Source organism: Rutidosis leptorrhynchoides, chromosome 4 (genome assembly GCF_046630445.1).
Source record: "Rutidosis leptorrhynchoides isolate AG116_Rl617_1_P2 chromosome 4, CSIRO_AGI_Rlap_v1, whole genome shotgun sequence".
Taxonomy (NCBI): Eukaryota; Viridiplantae; Streptophyta; class Magnoliopsida; order Asterales; family Asteraceae; genus Rutidosis; species Rutidosis leptorrhynchoides.
This window is the reverse complement of record NC_092336.1, coordinates 550,532,614-550,557,818: the sequence shown is the minus strand read 5'-3', so window position 1 is coordinate 550,557,818 and position 25,205 is coordinate 550,532,614. Positions and strand designations below refer to the sequence as shown.

At 34.2% G+C, this 25,205-nt stretch overlaps 3 protein-coding genes across 5 annotated transcripts; all 3 read right to left on the bottom strand.

Moving 5' to 3' along the window:
* Positions 1–13,146: 13,146 nt before the first annotated feature.
* LOC139845211 (uncharacterized) lies at positions 13,147–16,064 on the bottom strand. Its single transcript, XM_071835454.1, has 4 exons — positions 15,630–16,064; positions 15,305–15,439; positions 14,798–15,118; positions 13,147–13,642 (listed from the first exon to the last, which is right to left on the bottom strand). The coding sequence occupies exons 1-4, from the start codon at positions 16,041–16,043 to the stop codon at positions 13,220–13,222; spliced, it is 1,293 nt and encodes a 430-aa protein (XP_071691555.1). The 5' UTR covers positions 16,044–16,064; the 3' UTR covers positions 13,147–13,219.
* A 117-nt stretch (positions 16,065–16,181) lies between these two features.
* On the bottom strand, positions 16,182–18,174 carry LOC139842691 (uncharacterized mitochondrial protein AtMg00810-like). The gene is made up of 3 exons (XM_071832807.1): positions 17,707–18,174; positions 17,383–17,548; positions 16,182–16,198 (listed from the first exon to the last, which is right to left on the bottom strand). The coding sequence occupies exons 1-3, from the start codon at positions 18,172–18,174 to the stop codon at positions 16,182–16,184; spliced, it is 651 nt and encodes a 216-aa protein (XP_071688908.1).
* Positions 18,175–18,599: 425 nt separating this feature from the next.
* LOC139845209 (uncharacterized) lies at positions 18,600–20,635 on the bottom strand. 3 transcript variants are annotated; one of them, XM_071835452.1, is made up of 4 exons: positions 20,519–20,629; positions 20,175–20,237; positions 19,699–20,083; positions 18,600–19,141 (listed from the first exon to the last, which is right to left on the bottom strand). In XM_071835452.1, exons 1-4 carry the CDS (start codon positions 20,615–20,617, stop codon positions 19,119–19,121), a joined length of 570 nt encoding a protein of 189 aa, XP_071691553.1. In that variant the 5' UTR covers positions 20,618–20,629; the 3' UTR covers positions 18,600–19,118. The 3 variants fall into 3 exon arrangements, with proteins under 3 accessions (XP_071691553.1, XP_071691552.1, XP_071691554.1); XM_071835451.1 differs by lacking the exon at positions 18,600–19,141 and having other exon boundaries at positions 19,542–20,083; XM_071835453.1 differs by lacking the exons at positions 18,600–19,141; positions 20,175–20,237 and having other exon boundaries at positions 19,542–20,083; positions 20,519–20,635.
* Positions 20,636–25,205: the final 4,570 nt, after the last annotated feature.

The following is a 25,205-nucleotide window of genomic DNA, read 5'->3' as shown; positions in this document are numbered from 1 at the left end:
CGTCCAGAAACAAGTCATGCATTCTGGTTTTACTAGGACTACTTCCCATCCTTGGTCTTGTGCAACATAACCGTTATGGCCGTTGATAAGACAGCGTGTTGTAACGTCATCAAAGGGACGAGGGTTACGTAATGTCCAACAGTCCCGTAATAATCTAAAAACCTCATTTCTTACCCCAATTACCGACTTCGTCACTTGTGGAAACGTTTTGTTTAATAGTTGTAGCCCGATGTTCTTGTTCTCACTTTGGTGAGAAGCGAACATTACTAATCCGTAAGCATAACATGCTTCTTTATGTTGCATGTTAGCCGCTTTTTCTAAATCACGAAGTCCAATATTCGGATATGTTGAGTCAAAATAATTTCTTAACCCGTTGCGTAAAATAGCATTTGGGTTCCCCGCAATATATGCGTCAAAGTAAACACATCGTAACTTATGGGTTTCCCAATGTGATATCCCCCATCTTTCAAACGAAAGTCTCTTATAAACCAAGACATTCTTGGAACGTTCTTCGAATGTCTTACAAACTGATCTCGCCTTAAATAGTTGTGCCGAAGAATTCTGGCCGACTCTAGACAAGATTTCATCAATCATGTCTCCGGGTAGGTCTCTTAAAATATTGGGTTGTCTATCCATTTTGTGTTTTTAAACTGTAGAATAGACAAGAGTTAGATTCATAAAAAAAATACTTATTAATACAAGCAATTTTTACATATATCATAAAGCATAAGAACACTATATTCCATATATTACACCACACGAATACAACTATCTTATTCCGACTCGCTCGTTTCTTCTTCTTCGGTTTTGGTTCGTTTTGCCAAGTTTCTAGGGATATATGATGTTCCCCTAATACGAGCCGTCGTTGTCCACATTGGTTTAGAAAAACCTGGTGGTTTAGAGGTTCCCGGGTCATTGTTACAACTTAAGGACTTCGGGGGTTGACGATACATATAAAGTTCATCGGGGTTGGAATTAGATTTCTCTATTTTTATGCCCTTTCCCTTATTATTTTCTTTTGCCTTTTTAAATTCAGTTGGGGTAATTTCTATAACATCATCGGAATTCTCGTCGGAATCCGATTCATCGGAGAATTGGTAATCCTCCCAATATTTTGCTTCCTTGGCGGAAACACCATTGACCATAATTAACTTTGGTCGGTTGGTTGAGGATTTTCTTTTACTTAACCGTTTTATTATTTCCCCCACCGGTTCTATTTCTTCATCCGGTTCCGATTCTTCTTCCGGTTCCGATTCTTCTTCCGGTTCCGACTCTTCTTCCGGTTCCTCTTCGGGAACTTGTGAATCAGTCCACAAATCATTCCAATTTACATTTGACTCTTCATTATTATTAGGTGAGTCAATGGGACTTGTTCTAGAGGTAGACATCTATCACATAATATCAAACACGTTAAGAGATTAATATATCACATAATATTCATATGTTAAACATATATAGTTTCCAACAAAAATGTTAAGCAATCATTTTTAAAGAAAACACGGTCGAAGTCCAGACTCACTAATGCATCCTAACAAACTCGATAAGACACACTAATGCAAATTTTCTGGTTCTCTAAGACCAACGCTCGGATACCAACTGAAATGTCCCGTTCTTATTGATTAAAAACGTTCCATATTAATTGATTTCGTTGCGAGGTTTTGACCTCTATATGAGACGTTTTTCAAAGACTGCATTCATTTTTAAAACAAACCATAACCTTTATTTCATAAATAAAGGTTTAAAAAGCTTTACGTAGATTATCAAATAATGATAATCTAAAATATCCTGTTTACACACGACCATTACATAATGGTTTACAATACAAATATGTTACATCGAAATCAGTTTCTTGAATGCAGTTTTTACACAATATCATACAAATATGGACTCCAAATCTTGTCCTTATTTTAGTATGCAACAGCGGAAGCTCTTAATATTCACCTGAGAATAAACATGCTTTAAACGTCAACAAAAATGTTGGTGAGTTATAGGTTTAACCTATATATATCAAATCGTAAAAATAGACCACAAGATTTCATATTTCAATACACATCCCATACATAGAGATAAAAATTATTCATATGGTGAACACCTGGTAACCGACAATAACAAGATGCATATATAAGAATATCCCCATCATTCCGGGACACCCTTCGGATATGATATAAATTTCGAAGTACTAAAGCATCCGGTACTTTGGATGGGGTTTGTTAGGCCCAATAGATCTATCTTTAGGATTCGCGTTAATTAGGGTGTCTGTTCCCTAATTCTTAGATTACCAGACTTAATAAAAAGGGGCATATTCGATTTCGATAATTCAACCATAGAATGTAGTTTCACGTACTTGTGTCTATTTTGTAAATCATTTATAAAACCTGCATGTATTCTCATCCCAAAAATATTAGATTTTAAAAGTGGGACTATAACTCACTTTCACAGATTTTTACTTCGTCGGGAAGTAAGACTTGGCCACTGGTTGATTCACGAACCTATAACAATATATACATATATATCAAAGTATGTTCAAAATATATTTACAACACTTTTAATATATTTTGATGTTTTAAGTTTATTAAGTCAGCTGTCCTCGTTAGTAACCTACAACTAGTTGTCCACAGTTAGATGTACAGAAATAAATCGATAAATATTATCTTGAATCAATCCACGACCCAGTGTATACGTATCTCAGTATTGATCACAACTCAAACTATATATATTTTGGAATCAACCTCAACCCTGTATAGCTAACTCCAACATTCACATATAGAGTGTCTATGGTTGTTCCGAAATATATATAGATGTGTCGACATGATAGGTCGAAACATTGTATACGTGTCTATGGTATCTCAAGATTACATAATATATAATACAAGTTGATTAAGTTATGGTTGGAATAGATTTGTTACCAATTTTCACGTAGCTAAAATGAGAAAAATTATCCAATCTTGTTTTACCCATAACTTCTTCATTTTAAATCCGTTTTGAGTGAATCAAATTGCTATGGTTTCATATTGAACTCTATTTTATGAATCTAAACAAAAAAAGTATAGGTTTCTAGTCAGAAAAATAAGTTACAAGTCGTTTTTGTAAAGGTAGTCATTTCAGTCGAAAGAACGACGTCTAGATGACCATTTTAGAAAACATACTTCCACTTTGAGTTTAACCATAATTTTTGGATATAGTTTCATGTTCATAATAAAAATCATTTTCTCAGAATAACAACTTTTAAATCAAAGTTTATCATAGTTTTTAATTAACTAACCCAAAACAGCCCGCGGTGTTACTACGACGGCGTAAATCCGGTTTTACGGTGTTTTTCGTGTTTCCAGGTTTTAAATCATTAAGTTAGCATATCATATAGATATAGAACATGTGTTTAGTTGATTTTAAAAGTCAAGTTAGAAGGATTATCTTTTGTTTGCGAACAAGTTTAGAATTAACTAAACTATGTTCTAGTGATTACAAGTTTAAACCTTCGAATAAGATAGCTTTATATGTATGAATCGAATGATGTTATGAACATCATTACTACCTTAATTTCCTTGGATAAACCTACTGGAAAAGAGAAAAATGGATCTAGCTTCAATGGATCCTTGGATGGCTCGAAGTTCTTGAAGCAGAATCATGACACGAAAACAAGTTCAAGTAAGATCATCACTTGAAATAAGATTGTTATAGTTATAGAAATTGAACCAAAGTTTGAATATGATTATTACCTTGTATTAGAATGATAACCTACTGTAAGAAACAAAGATTTCTTGAGGTTGGATGATCACCTTACAAGATTGGAAGTGAGCTAGCAAACTTGAAAGTATTCTTGATTTTATGAAACTAGAACTTTTGGAATTTATGAAGAACACTTAGAACTTGAAGATAGAACTTGAGAGAGATCAATTAGATGAAGAAAATTGAAGAATGAAAGTGTTTGTAGTTGTTTTTGGTCGTTGGTGTATGGATTAGATATAAAGGATATGTAATTTTGTTTTCATGTAAATAAGTCATGAATGATTACTCATATTTTTGTAATCTTATGAGATATTTCATGCTAATTGCCAAATGATGGTTCCCACATGTGTTAGGTGACTCACATGGGCTGCTAAGAGCTGATCATTGGAGTGTATATACCAATAGTACATACATCTAAAAGCTGTGTATTGTACGAGTACGAATACGGGTGCATACGAGTAGAATTGTTGATGAAACTGAACGAGAATGTAATTGTAAGAATTTTTGTTAAGTAGAAGTATTTTGATAAGTGTATTGAAGTCTTTCAAAAGTGTATAAATACATATTAAAACACTACATGTATATACATTTTAACTGAGTCGTTAAGTCATCGTTAGTCGTTACATGTAAGTGTTGTTTTGAAACCTTTAGGTTAACGATCTTGTTAAATGTTGTTAACCCAATGTTTATAATATCAAAAGAGATTTTAAATTATTATATTATCATGATATTATGATGTACGAATATCTCTTAATATGATATATATACATTAAATGTCGTTACAACGATAAACGTTACATATATGTCTCGTTTCAAAATCATTAAGTTAGTAGTCTTGTTTTTACATATGTAGTTCATTGTTAATATAATTAATGATATGTTTACTTATCATAATATCATGTTAACTATATATATAACCATATATATGTCATCATATAGTTTTTTTTTTACAAGTTTTAACGTTCGTGAATCACCGGTCAACTTGGGTGGTCAATTGTCTATATGAAACCTATTTCAATTAATCAAGTCTTAACAAGTTTGATTGCTTAACATGTTGGAAACATTTAATCATGTAAATATCAATCTCAATAAATATATATAAACATGGAAAAGTTCGGGTCACTACAACATGTTTGTGCATTAGGGCTTCGATATTCTAGTGATTGGTCATGATCTGTTATAAGTATTGTAACGGAACGAAATTGTTCAAACTCATTAATATAATTATGGTATTAATTTATTTTGAGTCATGTTCCTATTTTGCATATTTTATCCATGAATAAGTAATTATTCTAAATTCTGTAGTCGATCACATTCGTGGGAACAAGTGTGAGGTTTAGACTATTATGAACTTGGATTGGTATACATTCACGGACTGAATGTGGGGCAAGGTTGCTACCAAGGTTCATAGATATTTGTGGGATGCAAATATTGGAAGACCCGCCCTCAAGATTTGCTAAATGGAGCCTTTGTGGTTGATCACATGTAATCTTGAGTAAAGGCGAATATCATTGTATCCTCTGACCTAAGATACATATTGGGTTCAGATATTTACCAAGTATTGTGCCTTGATTCTTTCCTTCGCTATTCTGAAATATGGTAGTTCATAAGGAAGAGCTCAGGTACAATGCAAGGTACATATTTAGGACGTATGTAGTCAAGATGGAATTTGTCCCTCTTATTCGTTGAGAGTCAGATGTCTAAGGCCTGATAAAGTTAAATCTAGAAGAGAGTGATCACTCTGTGTCTCTTGGATTTAACATGACATCTAGGACGAAAGGAAATAATGAAAGATTCACCTATTCATATTCGAGATGGGAACTCGAAAGGGATGATTTTATTGAATGGCACAAAGTCATAACATGTTGGGGGTGATGGACGGTCGTTAGGTGGTATCCATCACTTGCATTAATTTCTTATGTTTCTCGTGCAAGTGGGAGATTGAAGGTATTTCGTATGCCCGAGAGACATATTAAATTAATGTGGCTAATGTGTTATGATCCAAGTCGGGTCATACCCAATAACAAGCTTAACAACACTTTACAAGTATTTAATCTTAACGGTTGGATCGTTAAATAAATACGCGACACTTGGATTTTAGAAAATCGGTTTTCTAAAATATTATCACTTGAGATAAATTATTTGGATAATTTAAATTTAATTATTTATAGGTTTAAATAATTATGTTATGTTATATTTTATAAATTGGTTTATAAAATGTAAGTAACTTAAATGCATGGTTTTATATATATATCAAGTTTTATATCTTTACAAGACTAATTGTAACAAGTTTTATAAAAATGTGAATCTTGATATAAAACACCTATATGGGACGGTTTTGGGGTCTCCAAGGAGACACCCCATGCTAGTCTTTTATGACTTTTAATGTCACATTTCTCAAGTGCATGCTTCTCTCTAATAACCAAGCATTGACTCCCTCATTTGGTAAGATGTTGAACCATTTTTTCTCTCATTGTTTTGTGCTGCTGCTGTCGTGACCTTGTAGAGGAGAGGAAGAGAGGTTTTTGCTTGATTATCTAGGTAATTAAGTGTCTAAAATCCTAACATAAACAAAGGTTGTGTTTGTGCATCAAAAGCTTGGGGTATTACACACTTGAGGCTTCAAGTTAGAGGCTTTATTCCATCATCTTCATCATCATTTCTGTTGTCAAATTCAGCCCTCTACTATCTTAGAGGAGGTATAAACACTCTTCTAATCTTGTTATAATTGTAAGCATATGATTCATGACTTGATATTAATGTGGAATTTAACAAAATGGCTTTACAAATACACTTGTTCTATTAATGCTTCCGCTTGTATTAACTATCTTAAAATTGGTTTTATGATTGTGTAAACTATATGAACATGTTGTTTTGAAACTCATTAAATTCCAACAGAAAGATGCTCAAGATAAGATCAAAGAGCTTGAACAACAAGTGATGTCGCATTCTAACACCACAGCAATAAATCAAAGCTTTCCTCCAAGTATTTACCCACAGTTTGGAAACATTTCTCAACAACAGTATGTGCCACCTCAGTACCAGATACCATCTCAGTTCAATCCACTACTTCCGAATCAAGTGATGTACCCGTTTCAGACACCATTCTTCCAACCACCGATGTTTGAAAAGAAGAAGTGCTCGTATAAGGACTTTCTTAATTGTCAACCTTCAGAGTATACAGGTAAAACCGACCCGACTGAGACTCTAAATTGGCTTAGGGAAGTGGAAAGAGCATTAGATGCTTGTCAGTGTGAGCCAGAGTTGAGAGTGTTATATGCTTGTCGATTGTTCAAGGGGCGAGCTATGGAGTGGTGGGACTCCATCACGGGTCATTTATCAAAGGAACAACTAAGTCAAGTGTCATGGGAGCAGTTTCATGCTAAGGTTCGCGAGCAGTATTGTTCAGAATATGATTTGGAGAAATTGAAAACCGAGTTCTTGGGGATGAGAATGACCGATGATATGACGATTGATGATGTTATTTTGGACTTTACCTCTAAGTTAAGGTTTTGCCAACAGTGGGTACCGCATGAGAAAGATAAAATTCAGCATTTTATTAGAGTTATCAAGCCGGAGTATCGGTCAATGGTTAGATTTGCTTCTTCTTTATCGCAAGCTTTTGAGATGGCCAAAGCGATAGAGGGTGATGTTAACGCCGCAAGGAGTGCGGGAGTGGGGAGTGGTTCTTATGGGAAGAGGACGGAAGGTCAATCCAGTTATCAGTCCAGTCCGAAATCAAGAAAGTCAACCGGGTCCAGTATGAAGGAAGTTTCGAGTACGAGTGGGTCAGGTTCCGTACAGAAAGAGTGGTGTAACTCGTGCAGATCTTACCACAGTGGACAGTGTTCTCCGGGTATGAAAAGGTGTCTAGGGTGTGGTATAGTAGGACATGATGTTCAACAATGTTCTTTCGGAAGCAATGTATGTTGGAATTGTCATAAAGAAGGTCATAGGTCAGCACAGTGTCCGGCAGCGGGTAGAGGTGGTTCCAGGGCAGGGTCCGGGGTGCAGTCGGCGTCTGTTGGTGGATCTACCGTATCAGTAGGACAGAAAAGAAAAGGTCCTCCCACGGCTATAGCTAGAGCTTATCAGATGGTAGCAGATACTGATGTTGTATCAGAAGACTTAAATACTGGTATGTTCAGACTAACCTTGTTATTGCATTTGATTTTAGGATTACGTGTTTAGTATGTTATGTAGATGATGTATCCTATTTATTAATAGGTACTTTGAGGTAGCGTTGGTTGTAGTGATAGAGATGACTTGGATTTAGGTTTCTCGGATTTTCTTAACTGAAATGGAGACATGATCTATGATAATGTATTACGTCTGGCCAACGTAAGCACATTTTGATAGATCATGCGGAAGTTTCAGTAAGTTAAGAAGAGAAGTAGGTTAGTTTACTGCTTAAACTGTTGTTAATATGTGTTGCTTGATGAGATTTTGTTACCGTGAATTTTGACTTTGACCAAATTCCGAGGACGGAATCTCTTTAAGTAGGGTAGATTTGTAACACCCGATAATTGGGCCTATATGAAATGGCAATTTTGCCCTTACGTGCGTTTATATTGATATTTTATTAGTTGAATATTTATAGTCATTTGACTATTTGGTTAGGACCAGTTTGTGACAAGGGTCACAGAACATGTTCGTTTGTTTAATTTGGACTCCGTTAGGGTAGTCAAATTAAGTACGAAAGATATCAGATAACTGATAAATACCCGTGTGTTATGGGGTATGGGTTTTTAACCCATTTATAAGCCTGTTTTCAGACTTTTCTTCCATTTTCCCAAATTAAATCAAGAACACCGTACCTAACTTCATCTCCTACCTCTAATCCTAATCTAATTCAAGTGTGTAATTGAACCAAGAAGCTTTAGAGATTGAATTCTTGCATCCTTGTAATCAATAATCCAGGTTAGCTTGCTTGAATTGTTGCTTGAATTCTTGATTAAATGGGTTTTTGTGTTCTTGAATAAAAATATGCTTTCTTAGCTTGAATCTTGATGAATTGTGTTTGTTAGTGTTGATTGTTGTTAGGTATATGTTCTATAGTTGTTATATGATGTTTTTGAAGTGGTTTCATGATCAGATTGAGCAAAAATCATGATTTTGGGTCAAAAAACGCGAAAACAGCGTGCTGAAATTGATTTTCATCACCCACACTTTTGACAGATCAACCGTATGTGTGACCACACTTTTGATGGTCAACCACGCGGTTGAGGAGTCACTCGTACGTGTGATGTCTCAGTCACACGTGTGAGCACTAGTCAGCTTTGTGGAAAACTTGTTTTGGTCATAACTTTCAAACCGTAACTCCTTTTTTGATTAAACAAGTATCGTTGGAATCGTAATGAAAAATACTTTCCAATGGTAAACTTTTAAGAATCTGGATCAAACTTTATTTTGGTCAGAAAAATGGGTTTTAGGGTGTATACCTTGTTTTACACGCTTTAGAGTGTCGTTATGGGTTGAAATTATGATGTAGACCTATCATACAGTGATTACATGTTTTTAGGTGTTGATTTAGTGTATGTATTGATGTTTGATGTTGTGTTTTTGGGTTGAAACCCATATATTTAGCTGTTGCTACTGTTCTTCATCACTCGCACGAGTGAGCCTTCACTCGTACGGTTGAGGTAGTCAACCGTGTGGTGAACCGTGCGAGTGAGTGGTGATGGGAACTTATGTTTTAATTGTGATGATACGTACGGTTGAGATGTGACTCGTACGAGTAACTGGTCACTCGTGTAGTGAACCGTACGGATCAGGTGAGTCATTGTTGGATGTTTGGTCATAGACCAAACGTGCGAGTGAGTTGTCAACCGCACGATTGAGTGTTCTCAAACGTGCGTGTGATGGTGTTACTCGTACGGTTAACTGAGCATGTATGATTGTTTTGTTTCTATCTCGTTTTTGTGTCTGTCTTGTTGATAGAATACTATCAGGATATAATTACTGACTTTATTTGTATCTTTTCCAGGTGAGCAGGAGAAGTGAAGACTCAGAAATATAAGACCTCTGAGTTCTTCTCGTGCTGGTATTCGGTGAGTGGGTTAATCTAGCCGTTAAGGCATATAGTGACATGACCTAGGCCGTTGACCTAGTTTCTATGATTTGAATTACGTTGTTAAGAGTTGTGGACTGTTGCCTCGCGCGTTTGTTGGACCGACCTTGCTTCTGATCAGGTCGGGAGAGATCAACCTTGCTTCAGATCAGGTTGGGCTCATTGATGTTGTATGATTAATATAAGTCGGAATCACGCGTCCGTCGCGTGTGGAAGACTTATACTAGTAATACAGAGTTATGAGTTTTCGGTAGACCTTAGATTGATCAACTGGGGTCGTTGGCCAGGCCAGGCCGCCGAGTCTCTCAATGGGTTGCTTCGGATTACCCAGATGGTTGCTTCTGATTGACCATTGCTTGTAGTCATCACGGTTGCTTTGGATAGACCGTTGTTGTAGATATTGTACTTGTATTGCTTTTATGTGATATGCTAATGGTAGATTACTCTGTTTCTGCATGTTCTAGTGGTTATTTGATTAACTGTCTGCCTAATTTGATGATGCGTGTTCTAGTGATTGTACCTATGTGTTTTAGCTGTTAGATTAGTCCATTCACTTAGCTTCGTGCTAACCCCTCCACCTTCCCCCTTGCAGGTTGTAGGTCTTTTGCTTTTGTGGACATGGGAGAAGATGGGCGTGTTGGGTTGTATTCGACAAGTCTAGAACTCTGATGTGTTCTATATAAAATCGGATATTAAAGTAACACCGGTTATTTGTTAAATATGTATTGATAAATGAATTTGTAGTAATTATGTTTATGTGTGTACATAAGGGTACGCTTTGTAAGTATGACTTCCGCTGTTTAAAACAAAAAAAATTCGGTGTTACATAAATGGTGGGACACACACTTAAATGACCTGCTGCAAACACATTTAAATGTATAATCTTAAAAACAAAAATTTGAAAGTTCCTAAAATGGGAAATACACGAACGCTAATCAAAGTATAGCTGGAAGAAAAGATGAGTACCTGTAAACAGAGAGACTAACTTGAAGATCAAAATGGATCCTAAAACAAATCGAATCAAAAATAAAGAAACTGTGATTTTCAAACTGCAAACAAATTATGTCAATTTAGGCTTATGTTAATAAAAGGAACCAAAAAAAGAACAAAAAACAGTCTTACAAATTTCAAGACGGTGCTAGTAATTCAAAAAGCCTGCAAAACAAATTGAACCAAACGCAAAAAAAAAAAAAAAAAAAAAAAAAAAAAAAAAAAAAAAAAAAACTGATATAAATTGAAATTGCAAACGAATGGAGGTTTGCATCAAAAAATAAACAAAAGAAATAAGCAACAAACGCTGGCGATATCGAGTCACTCAGCCGCCGGCAATACCAATTCAGTCGGCGGTCTACCTGGAACGACGAAGAAGGCGACGACGGTAATTTCTGTATCCCAATAATCTAACCAAATTTTGATGCTGCAATTTCGCAATTAAAATCATCTCGTTTCTAAATTTCACTAAGCCCTGCCCCTGACGATTTCTTGTCCTGCAGTCATTATATCATGTATTAAAAGCATAATATATTTGTCAAACTGTTAATAACAAACTCCAAACGCAATAATCAGATAAACATATTTAAAATGGGAGACCATATCATTCTCACAATATCAATAAATTAGAAAATTCGTTTAATTTGAAGAACAAACCTTGTGAACTGGTCCAAAACCACCTTGACCGAGCTTGTTCTAGTTTGAAAAACCATATGTGTAACAAGTCCTATATTCACTCAAAGTGAATATAGGCAACGGGGGCCGTCACATTCTTTTTCATGCTCACGTGTTCTGATCGTTCCAAAATAATTTTTTGGCCATTTGAAGCCTTAACAACCGAAGTTGGTTTTTTCTTCGTTTTTCCACATGAATATCGACACTGTGTTCATCATCGTAAATTATAACGTTATTCTACAATAAATGTAAAGCAGTAACTTTGATATACTATACAAACTGACCGAATAAGGTTCAAACATGTTTATACTGACCTTATACATCAAATGAAGTGAGCAATGAGAAGGTACTAATCATTCGATTGCTAGTTGTTGAATGTTGATAAGGTAAACAACATCAGGAGTACCACTAAAAGCCTTATTTCCCATCAACACATTCACCGTTTCTGTCGGATGAAATGCGTCCTAGAACACGTACTCGTTTCTGTTCAAACATGGCGCTTGCATCGGTAAACACCTTATCTGCCCTCTATTTCTCCGTATTCCACAACATCCCATATCCACTACTCGAAGAGCCTGCATTCATCACACCATCATACCTTAAATAACTCATTTACAATAAAATTTTAGATTTTCCTAACGAACCCGTGTATCGCGTGTGGGTTGAATCATCATCAGATGGCGGGTTGAATCGTCATCAAACGGTGGAAATCACCAATAATTCTGGTCATACACGTCATTGAACGATCAAATCTGTATCAAGATAGGAAAGGGAAATATAAATACATGTAAAGCTAAAACATGTAAAATTAAGCAATAATTAAAATAATACCTTTAAATTAAAAAAAATGAATTTCTTCAAACCTAATTAAACAGTAACAACAACAACAAAAACAAATCCCACAGTGTGGGGACGAATTAAACAGTAAGAAATCTGAAAAGGGAAAAAACCAAAAAACAATAATAAAAATTATTAGATATAATTAAAAAAAAGTTTACGAATTATCAGAACATGGAACACCTATAAACAAAATCGTTCGTAAGACTTGTAGATTTAGCGAATGAGACGCAAGCTATTGAATAAAATGTAATCGAAAATCGCTGAAACCTATACCCCCAAATTCGCATACAAACAAAATGTGCCATGAAAAGTGACAATTGAAGGCTAGTAGACAATATGCTGGTGAATATATTGAATGGTATTTGAAGAATACATATTTCGTGAATGCGTAGTAAACTATTAGATTGGATTCAGACCACAATCGCCTCCGATGGTTGTCGACGATTATGTCATCGGCGCTGGTGGTTTAGGGTATGAGAGATGAAAAATGTATGCATATATGTTAGGGTTCACGATCAGTTTTTTCAATCAGTTTTTTCAGATTAGCTCCGTATGTTTTACTTTGATGAAGGATGATTCAACATGTTATTATAGTTTTTTAATAGGCTATCCCGTGTTTTTTTTTTTATTATTAGAAAAAGGAATTTTAGCATTTAAAATTGATTTATTAGCTAATATTTTTAAGTAGATGATTAATGATCGTTAGATTAAGGGGTATTGTAATGTAATAATCTAATCTAACGGTAATTAAGGGGGTTTTGAAAACATTTATTACCAAATCGAGACTCTATTCGAAATAAGTTCAACAATAAATTGTTCATAAATATCCAAAAGTTATTGTTGATAAATATCCAAAAGTAAACTTCAATAAACATGTTTCTGCTAACCCATTTAGCAACAAAAAACAAGCAATCATGTCTATCTTCGTCCCCTAATCCTGACTTCAGGGAATTTCAAAGGAGCAGGTAGTGTTGCCAATGTTATGTTATTTTCTCTAATGAATTTGCAGCCTAACATTTTAAAATAATCCCTCAACGCACCAGGTTTCATCTTCAGATCGCTAGCTATGTCTGTGAATTTTGTTTTAAAGTCATCAACAAAAAGAGTAAGTACCAAAACATAGCTAATAAGAAGACCCCTTCTGGCATTAGTAAGCTTTTTTGATTCCGGGTCCACAAACATGTCGTTGAATTTTTGAGTCAGTATGCTTGGAAACTTATGATTTTTTACAAGTGATAAACCATCCCTGGAATGGTCATCCATGGAATGGTGCATATCGTTAAACTTTATCAGATGATTAATGTACGAGAATATGCAAGCAAGGCCCTTCGCATCCTCATTCTACAACAAAGAGAATAAACAATAATGAAGTAATGTACAGATTACCAAAGAATGAGTAAAACACAGTGAATAGTTTTATTTTTCAGATAGGTCTTTTTAACCCATTTATGTAATCTACGGATGTCCTTTTCGACCCATTTACTTACAAATAGGTCTAGGTATAATTTTTGTCTCTAACGAGTCAATTTGTTTAAGCCTGACAAACGGGTCAGGTTGGGTCGAGACCCAAATGGATTTGGGTCAAAACAAGTCATTGGTTGAATGGGTCTCAAAATTCAAACGAGCCGAACCCCTCAGATCCAAACGGGTTGGGTCGGGTCAAGACTCATTTTTTCTTGAAAAAATGATTTTTAAATAAAATAAAATAAAATAAAATTTTCCCAATTTTTTCATTTTATATATTTTTTTATTACTTCTATAAACAAATTTTAAATTTTAATTTTATTTAAGTTTCTTATTTTTTTAATTTTTTCAAATTGAAATGGGTTTCAACGGGTCTAGATGAACCTTCTATATTAATGGACTAAAGATGGGTCCACACTGGACCCCATTCCTTTGTTTTCTCGAGAGCCTATGCACCCAAATGGTTGACCAAATAGTTGACCCAACGGACCCAATTTTTGGTGTATGGGTCTTATTGCCAGGTATAAGTATGTTCAAAAAAAGCTAAGTAGCATCAAGAGAATGGGTTGGAAGTAGACTAAATTGTATTCCTAACGCACAAAGCCTACTAAATCATTTTACTATAATTATCTTTTGAAATCATATTCGACACGCTAATTATTTATAGAACATTTGAACATTCCAAAAAAAGTCTTTCTGATCAACTCAACACATTCTGTCACGAACATAAACTAATCACTATAACTTAACCACAACCACCCAAGTTACTCATTTTGTGACCTCTAGCTTAATTTAATGGTATATAAAAGAAAACATGGTGCTTAAGCGCACATCACGTAAGTTCATATTAGCTTATAAAAAAATAGGGTAAATGGACTGGCAAAAAGTGTTTGTGCCTTTGTGGTCAACCCAGCCTAATAACAAGTAGTAATCAATTACCCATTTGACACTTTACCCAACCCACTTTGTCACCTCTACAAAAAAAAACTCATGTGATATTTTATAACAGAAGTATAAATATAAATTCTATACCTTAGCTCCCTCAAACTTGTAAGTTCTGTTACAAACAAAGAGTGGGTAAAATTCAGGTGTTAAACTTTTCCCTTCTTTCAAAAGCTCAGCAATATCCGAAAGATATCTCCATTCTCCCTTTGTAATGATCTTGTGTAGTGGATAAGCCTCGTGAGGTGTGGTTGCTGACATGTCATGAGGTGGAATGTTACAAGCAGTACTAATAGTTTCTAAACTGGTTTTTAGAGCTTCTTTGTTAAACATTACATCAAGCATCTTGTTATTCAAATCTTCCTGAGCTTCGGGATCACGGTATGCAAGTTGAGCCTTTTTTATCTTGGCCTATGGTACCATAAACCAAATAAATAAAAAATTAAACATCACAATAGTGTCAATAATATTGTATGGTTTAACTACTTAATCAATGATTACACAAATAGATAAACAAAGGTAACACTAAAGGGGGCGTTTGGCATTGAGTTTAAAAGGTGATCTTCGATGTGTTAATTCCATAACAAAATTGCATACCATTCGTTCAGACTTCTTAGTTGAGAAGTTATATTTCAACTGCGTATCTTCCACCGTCGTTTCATTATCCACTACTTTAGAAGTTTCATCAATAACATTATCTTCATCTCCAAACCTTGGTTCCATTCTAAATATCTATTCATACAAAAAATAATATCCAAATTAATCATAAACATGTTTTATAGATACAGAAAACACCTAAACGTATACATTTATACACTCAAAAATATATTCACATTAATCATAAATACAAGTATATCTATATGTGTATACACATCTATAATCTATAATACTATAAGAGTATGCAAATTATGAATTACAATACCTTGTTAGCTTCAATTTGAACAATCTTCAAAGTTTGAGTTTGCTTATCAAAAACACCGAGAGCATAAGAACACACCTGCTGTGCCGCCGTCTCGCCGGAATAATTAGTTCCGACGAAATTAACCTGAGAAGACTGATTAGGGCTAACAACAAGCTGTAACCTATTGCTACGTTTCACATGTTTCAAAAGCCTAACCCTAGGTTCTTCCGTCCGTTTTCGTTTAACCTGATCATATCCAGATGGAAAGTATCCGATTAAAGGTAACGATTTATCAGATATTGAGCTGACTGTTTCAATTTTGACTTCCATTTTCTCCTCTGCTTCACGAATTCTTTTAGTTTTATGCTTCTTTTTTGAATGTTGTTGCTTTGAGGTTGGTGATGATTGGAGCTGTACGTCGTCGTTTTGATCCATTGAATATGGAGCGTATGTGTGCTCCTTATGTGTGCTCCTTGCCGATGGGGCTTTGCCTCATTGGTCACCATGTTAACATGGTGTTCGAGGAGACCAGGGTTCGAGTCTCGGGGGGGGGGGATTTTCGTGTATTAACCACTAACCACTAACATTGCCTTCAAAAAAAAAAAAAAAAAAAAAAAAAAAAAAAAAATGTTAGGGTGTACGAAAGAGCGCGGCACGTAGGCGGCCGAGAGTGAATATAAACCGGCTTAATTACGCCAATAGTCCTTAAAGTTTACAATTAATTTCATCATAGGTCTTAAGGTTTTCTTTTTTCATGGTTTTGAGTCGGTTTCAATTTCGTCCCCAATTCTAACGTCCGTTACATCATCTTCGTTAGGTCCTTATCACATGCTTACCAACCGAGGCTAAAATAGTCTTTTTGTGTTTACTAGTTTTCGAACCCTCGCTTCGCGGCAGGGGTTCGATTTTTAATGTATTTTATTGTGTTTAGTTACGGAGTCTGCGAGTGAAAAATCAACATATATGAAAAGTACCCTAAATATTTAGCTTTTTTTAAAAGTGTCCGTTTTGCGTATAGTTGGTGACATTGTGTTCATAAAATTATTTCGAGTTTAAGGATGGTGTCGGAAAAATTTAACTCGTTGCGAACGAGAAGATATGACCTGTTGAATATTTGAGTGGAGTTTATTTAAGATATTTTATGAAAATTTTGATTTGACGCTTTAACCCCCTGTGTTGGGGGCCGATTTTAATTTTTGAACAAAGTGTGGGGGGGCTTTTGTGGTGTTACTTGAAAGAAAGAAGGTGAAAAAAGGGTGAAAAGACAAAAATACCCCTGAAACTATGCATAAGTTTTGTCTAATAGTTAATATGGTAATGTCTAATGTAACATACTATGAAGTGTATACAGGTTAATCTCAACTGCACTTTTAAATCATCCCTTAATAAACCCTAGTCCCCAAAATTCAATCGTCCCTACCCAAACCCTAGTTCCAAAGTATGTCGAGGTTATATACAGTTTAAAACATCTGTATTTTAGTCCACCAAAACATCATCAGTATTCAAGTAAAATAAACTAATCAAAATAATATGAAAATAACATCGTTAATCAAGTCAAAGAACTTATCAATATACCAATAGTATTCTAGTACACCAAAACACTTAAAAATAACATCTTGACCCTCATTGACCCAAAGTAGCATCATTATTTGTTAAACGGTAGAGAGTATTATCATTTGATCATCACCAATGTAAGTACACAAAGCAATATAAAGACTATAACCCTACAATTGATAAGTGGGCTGAGCCCAATACAAAAGGGACATGAGCTAACAAGGGTCCATATAAATATCTAGTCTAACATCCCCCGCAGTTGGAGCGGGAGTGCTGCGGACGCTCAAACTAGATCGGAAGTCATCAAACAATGCATACGGGAGACCTTTAGTGAAGATGTCCGCAAACTGATATCTCGAAGGCACATGTAGAACACGGACCTGTCCCTGAGCAACCAAATCTCTAACGAAGTGAATGTCAATCTCGATGTGTTTGGTTCGCTGTTGTTGAACTGGATTGGATGAGAGATAGACAGAGCTGACGTTGTCGCAGTAGACGAGTGTAGCTGAAGTAAGAGGACAATGCAGCTCACGAAGAAGGTTACGTATCCAGCATGTCTCTGCAACGGGGTTGGCCACACCACGGTACTCGGCCTCAGCACTAGATCGAGAAGGTGTGAGTTGTCGTTTAGACGACCATGATAGCAAGTTGTTTCCAAGAAACACACAATAACTAGATGTAGAGCGTCTGTGGTGGGGCAGCCAGCCCAATCAGCGTCAGAGTAGGCAACCAAAGTGGTGGGTGATGATGCGTACAACTGTAAACCAAGATCTGTAGTACCCTGAATATATCGTAAGATCCGCTTGAGAGCGTGAAGGTGTTGCTCTCGTGGATCGTGCATGAAGAGACAAATCTGTTGAACAGCATAAGTGATGTCAGGCCGAGTGAAGGTCAGATACTGTAATGCACCTGCAAGGCTGCGGTATAAAGTCGGGTCCTTCACGGGAGGACCGTGAGTAGTGAGTTTAGCCCCTGGTTCGACCGGGGTCCTACATGGGTGACATGTGGCCATATCAGCACGCTCAAGGTCAGATACCGTTTAACATTATTCAGGTACACCCAAAAAACATGAAAATAACATCAAAATAGCACTCTTGACCCTCACTGACCCAAAGTAGCTTTCTTGACCCAAATTAGCAATCTTGACCCGTAGTCAAATTGAAACGTAGCAATCGTGACCCAAAGTAGCATTCTTGACCTAAATTAGTATGTTTTGTACGTGTATGTAGCAACCTTGCAGTATTTTGATTTATATATTGATGAAACATATTACTGATGAAATCTGAAACATATTACTGTCATTAAAATCGATGAACATATTAGTTGATCCATTACTACAATCTAATATTAAAGATAACTTAATGTGTAATATCTATTGGTACAATCTGAAACATATTACAGTCATAATAATACAATTCCACGTATAACATTATTCTAAAATACCTTTTTTAAAATAGCTTATATTATATATTATTCGTTAGAGCCTAAGAACCTTTTTTCACCTCGTTCTAGGTACTTAAATTCTCAGATCGGCCATGCCGTCCGACATCAGATTGTGAAAGGAATTACGAGTCCGTTATAAGCATGCGGATCTATAAGCTAAGATTCTTTGAGACCATCCACGCACAAATTGAGCTTCTCCGCTGCTAAGCTTACCTTCTGACTCTTCAAGACCGGTTTAATGTGATTCCCCTCCACCTTGACAAACCAAATGAACTTCCCCCGACATAAAAGAGAACAAAAACTCCATGGTAGACTCAGACGACAAAGAAGCCACCTTCTTAACCGCACCATTACCAACCGAATCCTTAGCCAAGGCCACATTCATCTTCTTGCAAGAAACCAGAGCAACATCCACACCGCAAGAACCAATAACGTAATCAAGTACTTTAAAAAATCGATTTATCCCAAGATTAAGACAACGAAGAAGCCACCTTCACACCTTTTTCATTGTGTTCAGTAGAAGTTAAGTCCGCACTCTGCAGTAGTTTGGTTCATGCATGCGAATTCAAGGTACAATTTAGTTATGATACATGAACCTCACAAGCTAGAGATTAATGTGGTAATTATTCTTTTGTTCGAGTATATGACTCCCAATGAAATACAATAGCATACTCAAGTCCAAATAAAGTACATATGTGCTATAATAATACAAGTCATATAGAGCATGGTGTATGCAGTGGCGGAACATAGAGCAACCCAAAGGGGGTATCCGCCCCCCCTGGATTTAACGGGGAAAAAAATTTTACACTAAAAAAAAAATTTTTTACCAAAAAATAAGGTTTTTTTTAGTGTTCGCCCCTGCTGACAATGAAAAATTTATTAAATTTTTAGACTCGCCCCCTCTGTAGTCGTGTTCAAGTTCCGCCGCTGGGTGTATGCATGTTCATGGCCAATGATTGGAGTCTGCAACTTTGGTATCATGTAACATAATCATTCAGAATGAGAAGTCATAATACATACGTCCACTAATCAAGATAAATTTTGACATCAATACCATTATCAATAAGAGATTGAACAACTGCTCTAATTTTACCTTCAAATTTATCCCTTTCTCTAGGTGTATACGAAGCTGTGTATACATCAGCTTCTCTAGCACGTTCAGACAAAATCCTCCCGATGGCCATACAAGCAGGAATATCTGAACGAGATTTAAGCGCAGCCTTGATATCTTTTGAATTGGTGCCAGCAACTGCAACTTGCTTGCTTGTTACCCTGTGCGTAAGAGAAGCTGAAACAAATCGCTTTGAGATGAAAACATCCAGTGTGAATGGCTCCATGTAAGCTATTGTACGCTGCTTGAAGGAGACGTGTTTGTTTAAATTCTTGGACTTTTTTTCTTTCTGGTAAGTATACGGACGACTGTTATCATCATCCAAGAAGTCCTCTACTCCAAAAAAGCTTCTTGCTGAGCAATGAGGCTGCCAAGAAAAGGCAGATTTTAAAAGTAGCAAAAAAACATAATAATTCCTTAACTCATATTACAATCAGCTTTAAAGGGTATAAAGACACCTGTCGAACGGGTAGAAAAGTTGCCCAAAAGTTTAGTTTTTTATGCATTAAACCTTGATCAATTTGAAAATGAAGCCGGCAAGTCAACTTTTAAGTTGTTTTTCTTGTTGCTACTGAGTCAACTTACATGTTTGATTGATTCATTCAGCTTTTTGGGTATGAATTAACACAAATAAATAGTTAGTTGCTACTAAAATGAAGGTCTACATGCTGATTTTTCAAAAGGAAAAAAATATCTATAATGGCAGTTTTGTTATTCCAATAAATTTAAAAAGATTTTGTGTTCCAAATAATTATTGATAAAATCAGCTCACATAAAGGAGGTGATCAAAATAACCATGTACCTGACCACTGTGAATCTGCCTGGTAATAAGCTTCAAACACAATTTGGTTTTCACATCTCCATTGAGCAGATATGGAATAGAACACGCTCGTCTCAACATGACTCACAAGCCCTAACTTCAAACACGATATCGAGTCATTGTTATTAACAAGAGAAAAGTCAGCATATTTTCCTACAAATGGCATTGGGGGGAACAAACATAATAAAGAAGAGTATTCATGTGAAATGGGTCAATATGGGCAAAGGAGGAGGAGGGCTCACGGACCGCAACAGGACGGGTCGTTTTTAAATTTAAATAAAAACACACATTAGCAAGAGCTATATCTAAATAACAAAATACATGATGTAATAACAAAACCTACTGAACAGTGGCTTTTATATCATTTCTCACAACCTAATATAGCCAGTTTACACAACATCACATTCAAAGACACAACAAATTTTCATAATCTCATTAGATCTGATGCCTATCTATGTACTACACCGTCAGCTAGAAACCCACTGATAATAATAAAAGCTATTTAAAACATAACTCTCTCAAGGGCATTTCATCGAACACCTGGCGCTCCATACCTAGATACCACTCATAATTGCTTAAACAATATCAACAAAAGCAACAAATGGAGAATCTACTGTATTCGACTCGACCTTTCACAACAAAACCCAGACCATTTAGTTGTTTAGTAAGGTTTTATAATATCAATTTCACGAATTCCTCCACAAAATACGTACATATATATACATATATATCAAACAATATATCAATACATCGGTTTCTTCAGAACCCTAAAGAAACATAAAGTCTGAATTTGAATAACTAATCACGTGATTAAATGAAAATGAATTATGGGTGCACCTAATATACAGCTGAAATCTTATTTGCTGGTATATCGCCTCCGATTTCGACTACAAAGTACAAACCCTTGTGCTTTTGTTTGAAAAAGCCTCGAAGAAAAAGAAGGCTTCTGAGTTCGGGTAGTGATATTTCCACGCTCCATTTTGATAAATCCAACATTATTTGGTGTAACTTCCTAAATTGCCCTTTTAGACTAAATATAAATTACTCCGTATTTTGTTTACTGTTCCCTTTCAATTCTTTCATTTGAGTTTTCTTCCTGTCTGTCTACCTCTGCCCTAATATCCATCCATTCCAAGTCAACTTTAATTACTCATGTCAATTGATAAATTGATATGTCGATAACAGTAAAATGTTTCAAATCTAAACATTCTAGATTTTTCAATCACAATTTCATCATTATTGACCTTTATTAAAAAAAAAAAAAAAAAAAAAAAATATTGGCTGCGTTTTCGTTTTATATACCATTGTTGTCAATCAAAACCTGATCTCATTTGAATTGGATTTACTTAACCCAAAAACATTAGTCAATGTTCTGATGTTCAATCTTTATCAAAATAAAGTCAAACCCATTTAAGTGAAGCCATTAATGCTTTAGATATGTTTAAAAATTATTAGCTTTTTAGTCAAACAGAAGGAGTTTAGACACAATCATGTGGGATTAAAATTGTTTATATATGAGGAATGATTTTTTGAGATGAGAAGTGAAAGAATACCAGGTAGGTGGAAGAAGTGTAAAAGTTATGGAGGAGTTTAAAAAAAGAATAAACAAAAATAATACGGAGCAAGTATGAGTACTAAAGAATTATGACATCAAGGGTATTTTGGTCGGTTATTTATAATTGTGTTGGATGTATAAAAAATGAGTATGGAATTATCAACACCCGGTTCATACTCCTATTAACTATTTGGCCCTTAAAGTTTGAAAGTTTCGGCGTACTGCCCCCAATAACTTTCTTAACTTAACTATTTGGCCCTTAAAGTTTTGAAAGTTTCGGCGTACTGCCCCCAATAACTTTCTTAACTTGCAAATAAACCCCCTAAAGTTTGAAAATATTCAAACATCATACAGTACTAAATTTGAGATATATAAAATTAGTTTAATTATTATCCTAACAGAATCATTGATATTGAATCTATCAATATATTATCTTATTTTACTATATATTTTTTTGGCAAACTTACACACTAAAACGAATTCATTCACGAATATCTACATAGTTACTACTGTATGAGTCATGAGAGCTCAACCTATTAATTATTAAAGGACTCATCACATATAGCTAGATCATAATCAATTTTTTCTTATTTTCCTATATATAATTGAGAAAAATGTTGACGTCATTATACCGACGTCATTATATGCAGACATGCTATTCTTATATTTAATAACTGATTTATTAATTTAAATGCAATTTAATAATTGTAGTATTGGGTACATGTGAAAATTAAATTTTTATTGAGATTTTGAATCTATTCTTCAACCCTCGATGAATAGTAAAATGATAAAATATGATAAAATCTTCATGACATCAGTCAAAACTTCATTATCATAATATCTATAATTTTTTTTTTCTTTCTTCTCTCCTCTCTTTATCAAATACAATTTTGAAACATTATTAGTTATTTTATTTTTTTGATAAATTGAGAGTATATCAGTTAATTTATATTTTCAGTATAATACGTTGATGTTTTTATTAAAAGTCATATGACATATCACATATGTATTTAATTCTATATCTTAACCTTAAAATAATATAATATAATATAATATATAATAAAATGTACGATATTAATGATCTTTTAGATAAAATGGTACAATAATTAATAGCTTATAATTAACTAGTTAATGTGATAATCTATATCTATCTGTCATATAAAGCTTTAAAATGATAATGTCATCATTAAGCTAATTACTCTTTAATTTTCATAATGATGATGTCATAATTTTATATTAATTTAATTAAAAAAATAATACGAAATCATTTATAAAAGGAAATACTAATCTCTCCTAAATTTGTAAAATCTCCCATATAATTATTTAGTTTTAATATAATAATTATAATTATAATTATTATATTATTAATATTCAAATAAGGGTTTTTTTACGAAATTAATTACGTTACATATGTATGAGAAAATAAATGTCTATATATTTGTAAAAACAACGAAAAATTTCTTAGTCAAACGGATCATTAAAATTAATGGCTTTAGCATTTACATTCACTTAATACCTAAAACATGTCATTAAATTATTTCGTTTAAACAAACCCGTGATTTCACGGGTCATTTCACTAGTTTGAAAAAAAATAGATGAAAGTTTCGAGCTTAATCTATAAGTATGGTTTAAAGATATTCTTAAAATCGTAGAAAATTTAATAATAATCTTACAAAAATTATAAAGTTATAAACATATCGCAAAATACTTCACGTGCAAGCTTAATGACATTCGCTTCAAACCATTACCTTAGCGATTCATCATTAGTCATTCAAATTCAAAATACGGGTTTGTTTAAACAAAACAATTTAATACGAGTATGTTTTAGGTATTAAGATAATGTAAATGATAAAGTCATTTAGTTTAATGACCCGTGGAACAACGATTTTTGACTAAGAAACTCGTCGTTGTTTTTACAAATATATTGATGTACTTGGTCAGAATAAATAAACTATCTTGATGTACTTAACTTTATCAAAAGCCTATATTACAACATTTTATTGAAACATCTATTTTGCATACATATGTAATGTAGTTACTCGCGTAAAAAATGTAGTGACCCGAACTTTTCCATGATTATATATTAATTGAAAACTATATTTGCATGATTAAATGTTTTCAACATGTTAAGCAATCAAACTTGTTAAGACTTGATTATTTGAAATGAGTTTCATGTAGACAATTGACCACCCAAGTTGACCGGTAATTCACGAACGTTAAAACTTGTAAAAACTATATGATGACATATATATGATTATATATATAGTTAACATGATATTATGATAAGTAAGTATCTCATTAGGTATTTTAACAATGAGTTATATACATAAAATTGAGTTTATTGAATTAAGAAACTCGAAACGATATATATAACGATTATCGTTATAACGATGTCTTACTAAATACATATGATAAATCATATTAAGATATTGATACACTATGTTTAATCATGATAAATTATAAGTAAACATGTCATTAAGTGTATTAATAATGATCTACATATGTAAAAACAAGACTACTAACTTAATGATTTCGAAACGAGACATATATGTAACGATTATCGTTGTAACAACATTTAACTGTATATATATCATACTAAGATATATTAATATATCATAATATCATGATAATGTAATAATTTAACATCTCTTTAGATATGATAAACAATGGGTTAACAACATTTAACAAGATCGTTAACCTAAAGGTTTCAAAACAACATTTACATGTAACGACTAACGATGATTTAACGACTCAGTTAAAATGTATATACATGTAGTGTTTTAATATGTATTCATACACTTTTGAAAGACTTCAAGACACTTATCAAAATACTTCTACTTAACAAAAATGCTTACAATTACATCCTCGTTCAGTTTCATCAACAATTCTACTCATATGCACCCGTATTCGTACTCGTACAATACACAGCTTTTAGATGTATGTACTATTGGTATATACACTCCAATGATCAGCTCTTAGCAGCCCATGTGAGTCACCTAACACATGTGGGAACCATCATTTGGCAACTAGCATGAAATATCTCATAAAATTACAAAAATATTAGTAATCATTCATGACTTATTTACATGTAAATAAAATTACACATCCTTTATA

Coding starts and splice junctions, on each gene's coding strand:
- LOC139842691 (XM_071832807.1), bottom strand. CDS start 18,174: ATGGCCACATGTCACCCATGTAGGACCCCGGTCGAACCAGGGGCTAAA. Junction 17,549..17,706: donor TGCAGAGACATGCTGGATAC/GTAACCTTCTTC, acceptor TTGGTTGCTCAG/GGACAGGTCCGTGTTCTACA.
- LOC139845209 (XM_071835451.1), bottom strand. CDS start 20,617: ATGTTGAGACGAGCGTGTTCTATTCCATATCTGCTCAATGGAGATGTG. Junction 20,238..20,518: donor GGCAGATTCACAGTGGTCAG/GTACATGGTTAT, acceptor CTTCATTTTCAA/ATTGATCAAGGTTTAATGCA. Junction 20,084..20,174: donor CTTTTCTACCCGTTCGACAG/GTGTCTTTATAC, acceptor TTTTCTTGGCAG/CCTCATTGCTCAGCAAGAAG.
- LOC139845211 (XM_071835454.1), bottom strand. CDS start 16,043: ATGGATCAAAACGACGACGTACAGCTCCAATCATCACCAACCTCAAAG. Junction 15,119..15,304: donor CTAAGAAGTCTGAACGAATG/GTATGCAATTTT, acceptor ATGGTACCATAG/GCCAAGATAAAAAAGGCTCA. Junction 13,643..14,797: donor ACAAGTTTGAGGGAGCTAAG/GTATAGAATTTA, acceptor TCTTTGTTGTAG/AATGAGGATGCGAAGGGCCT.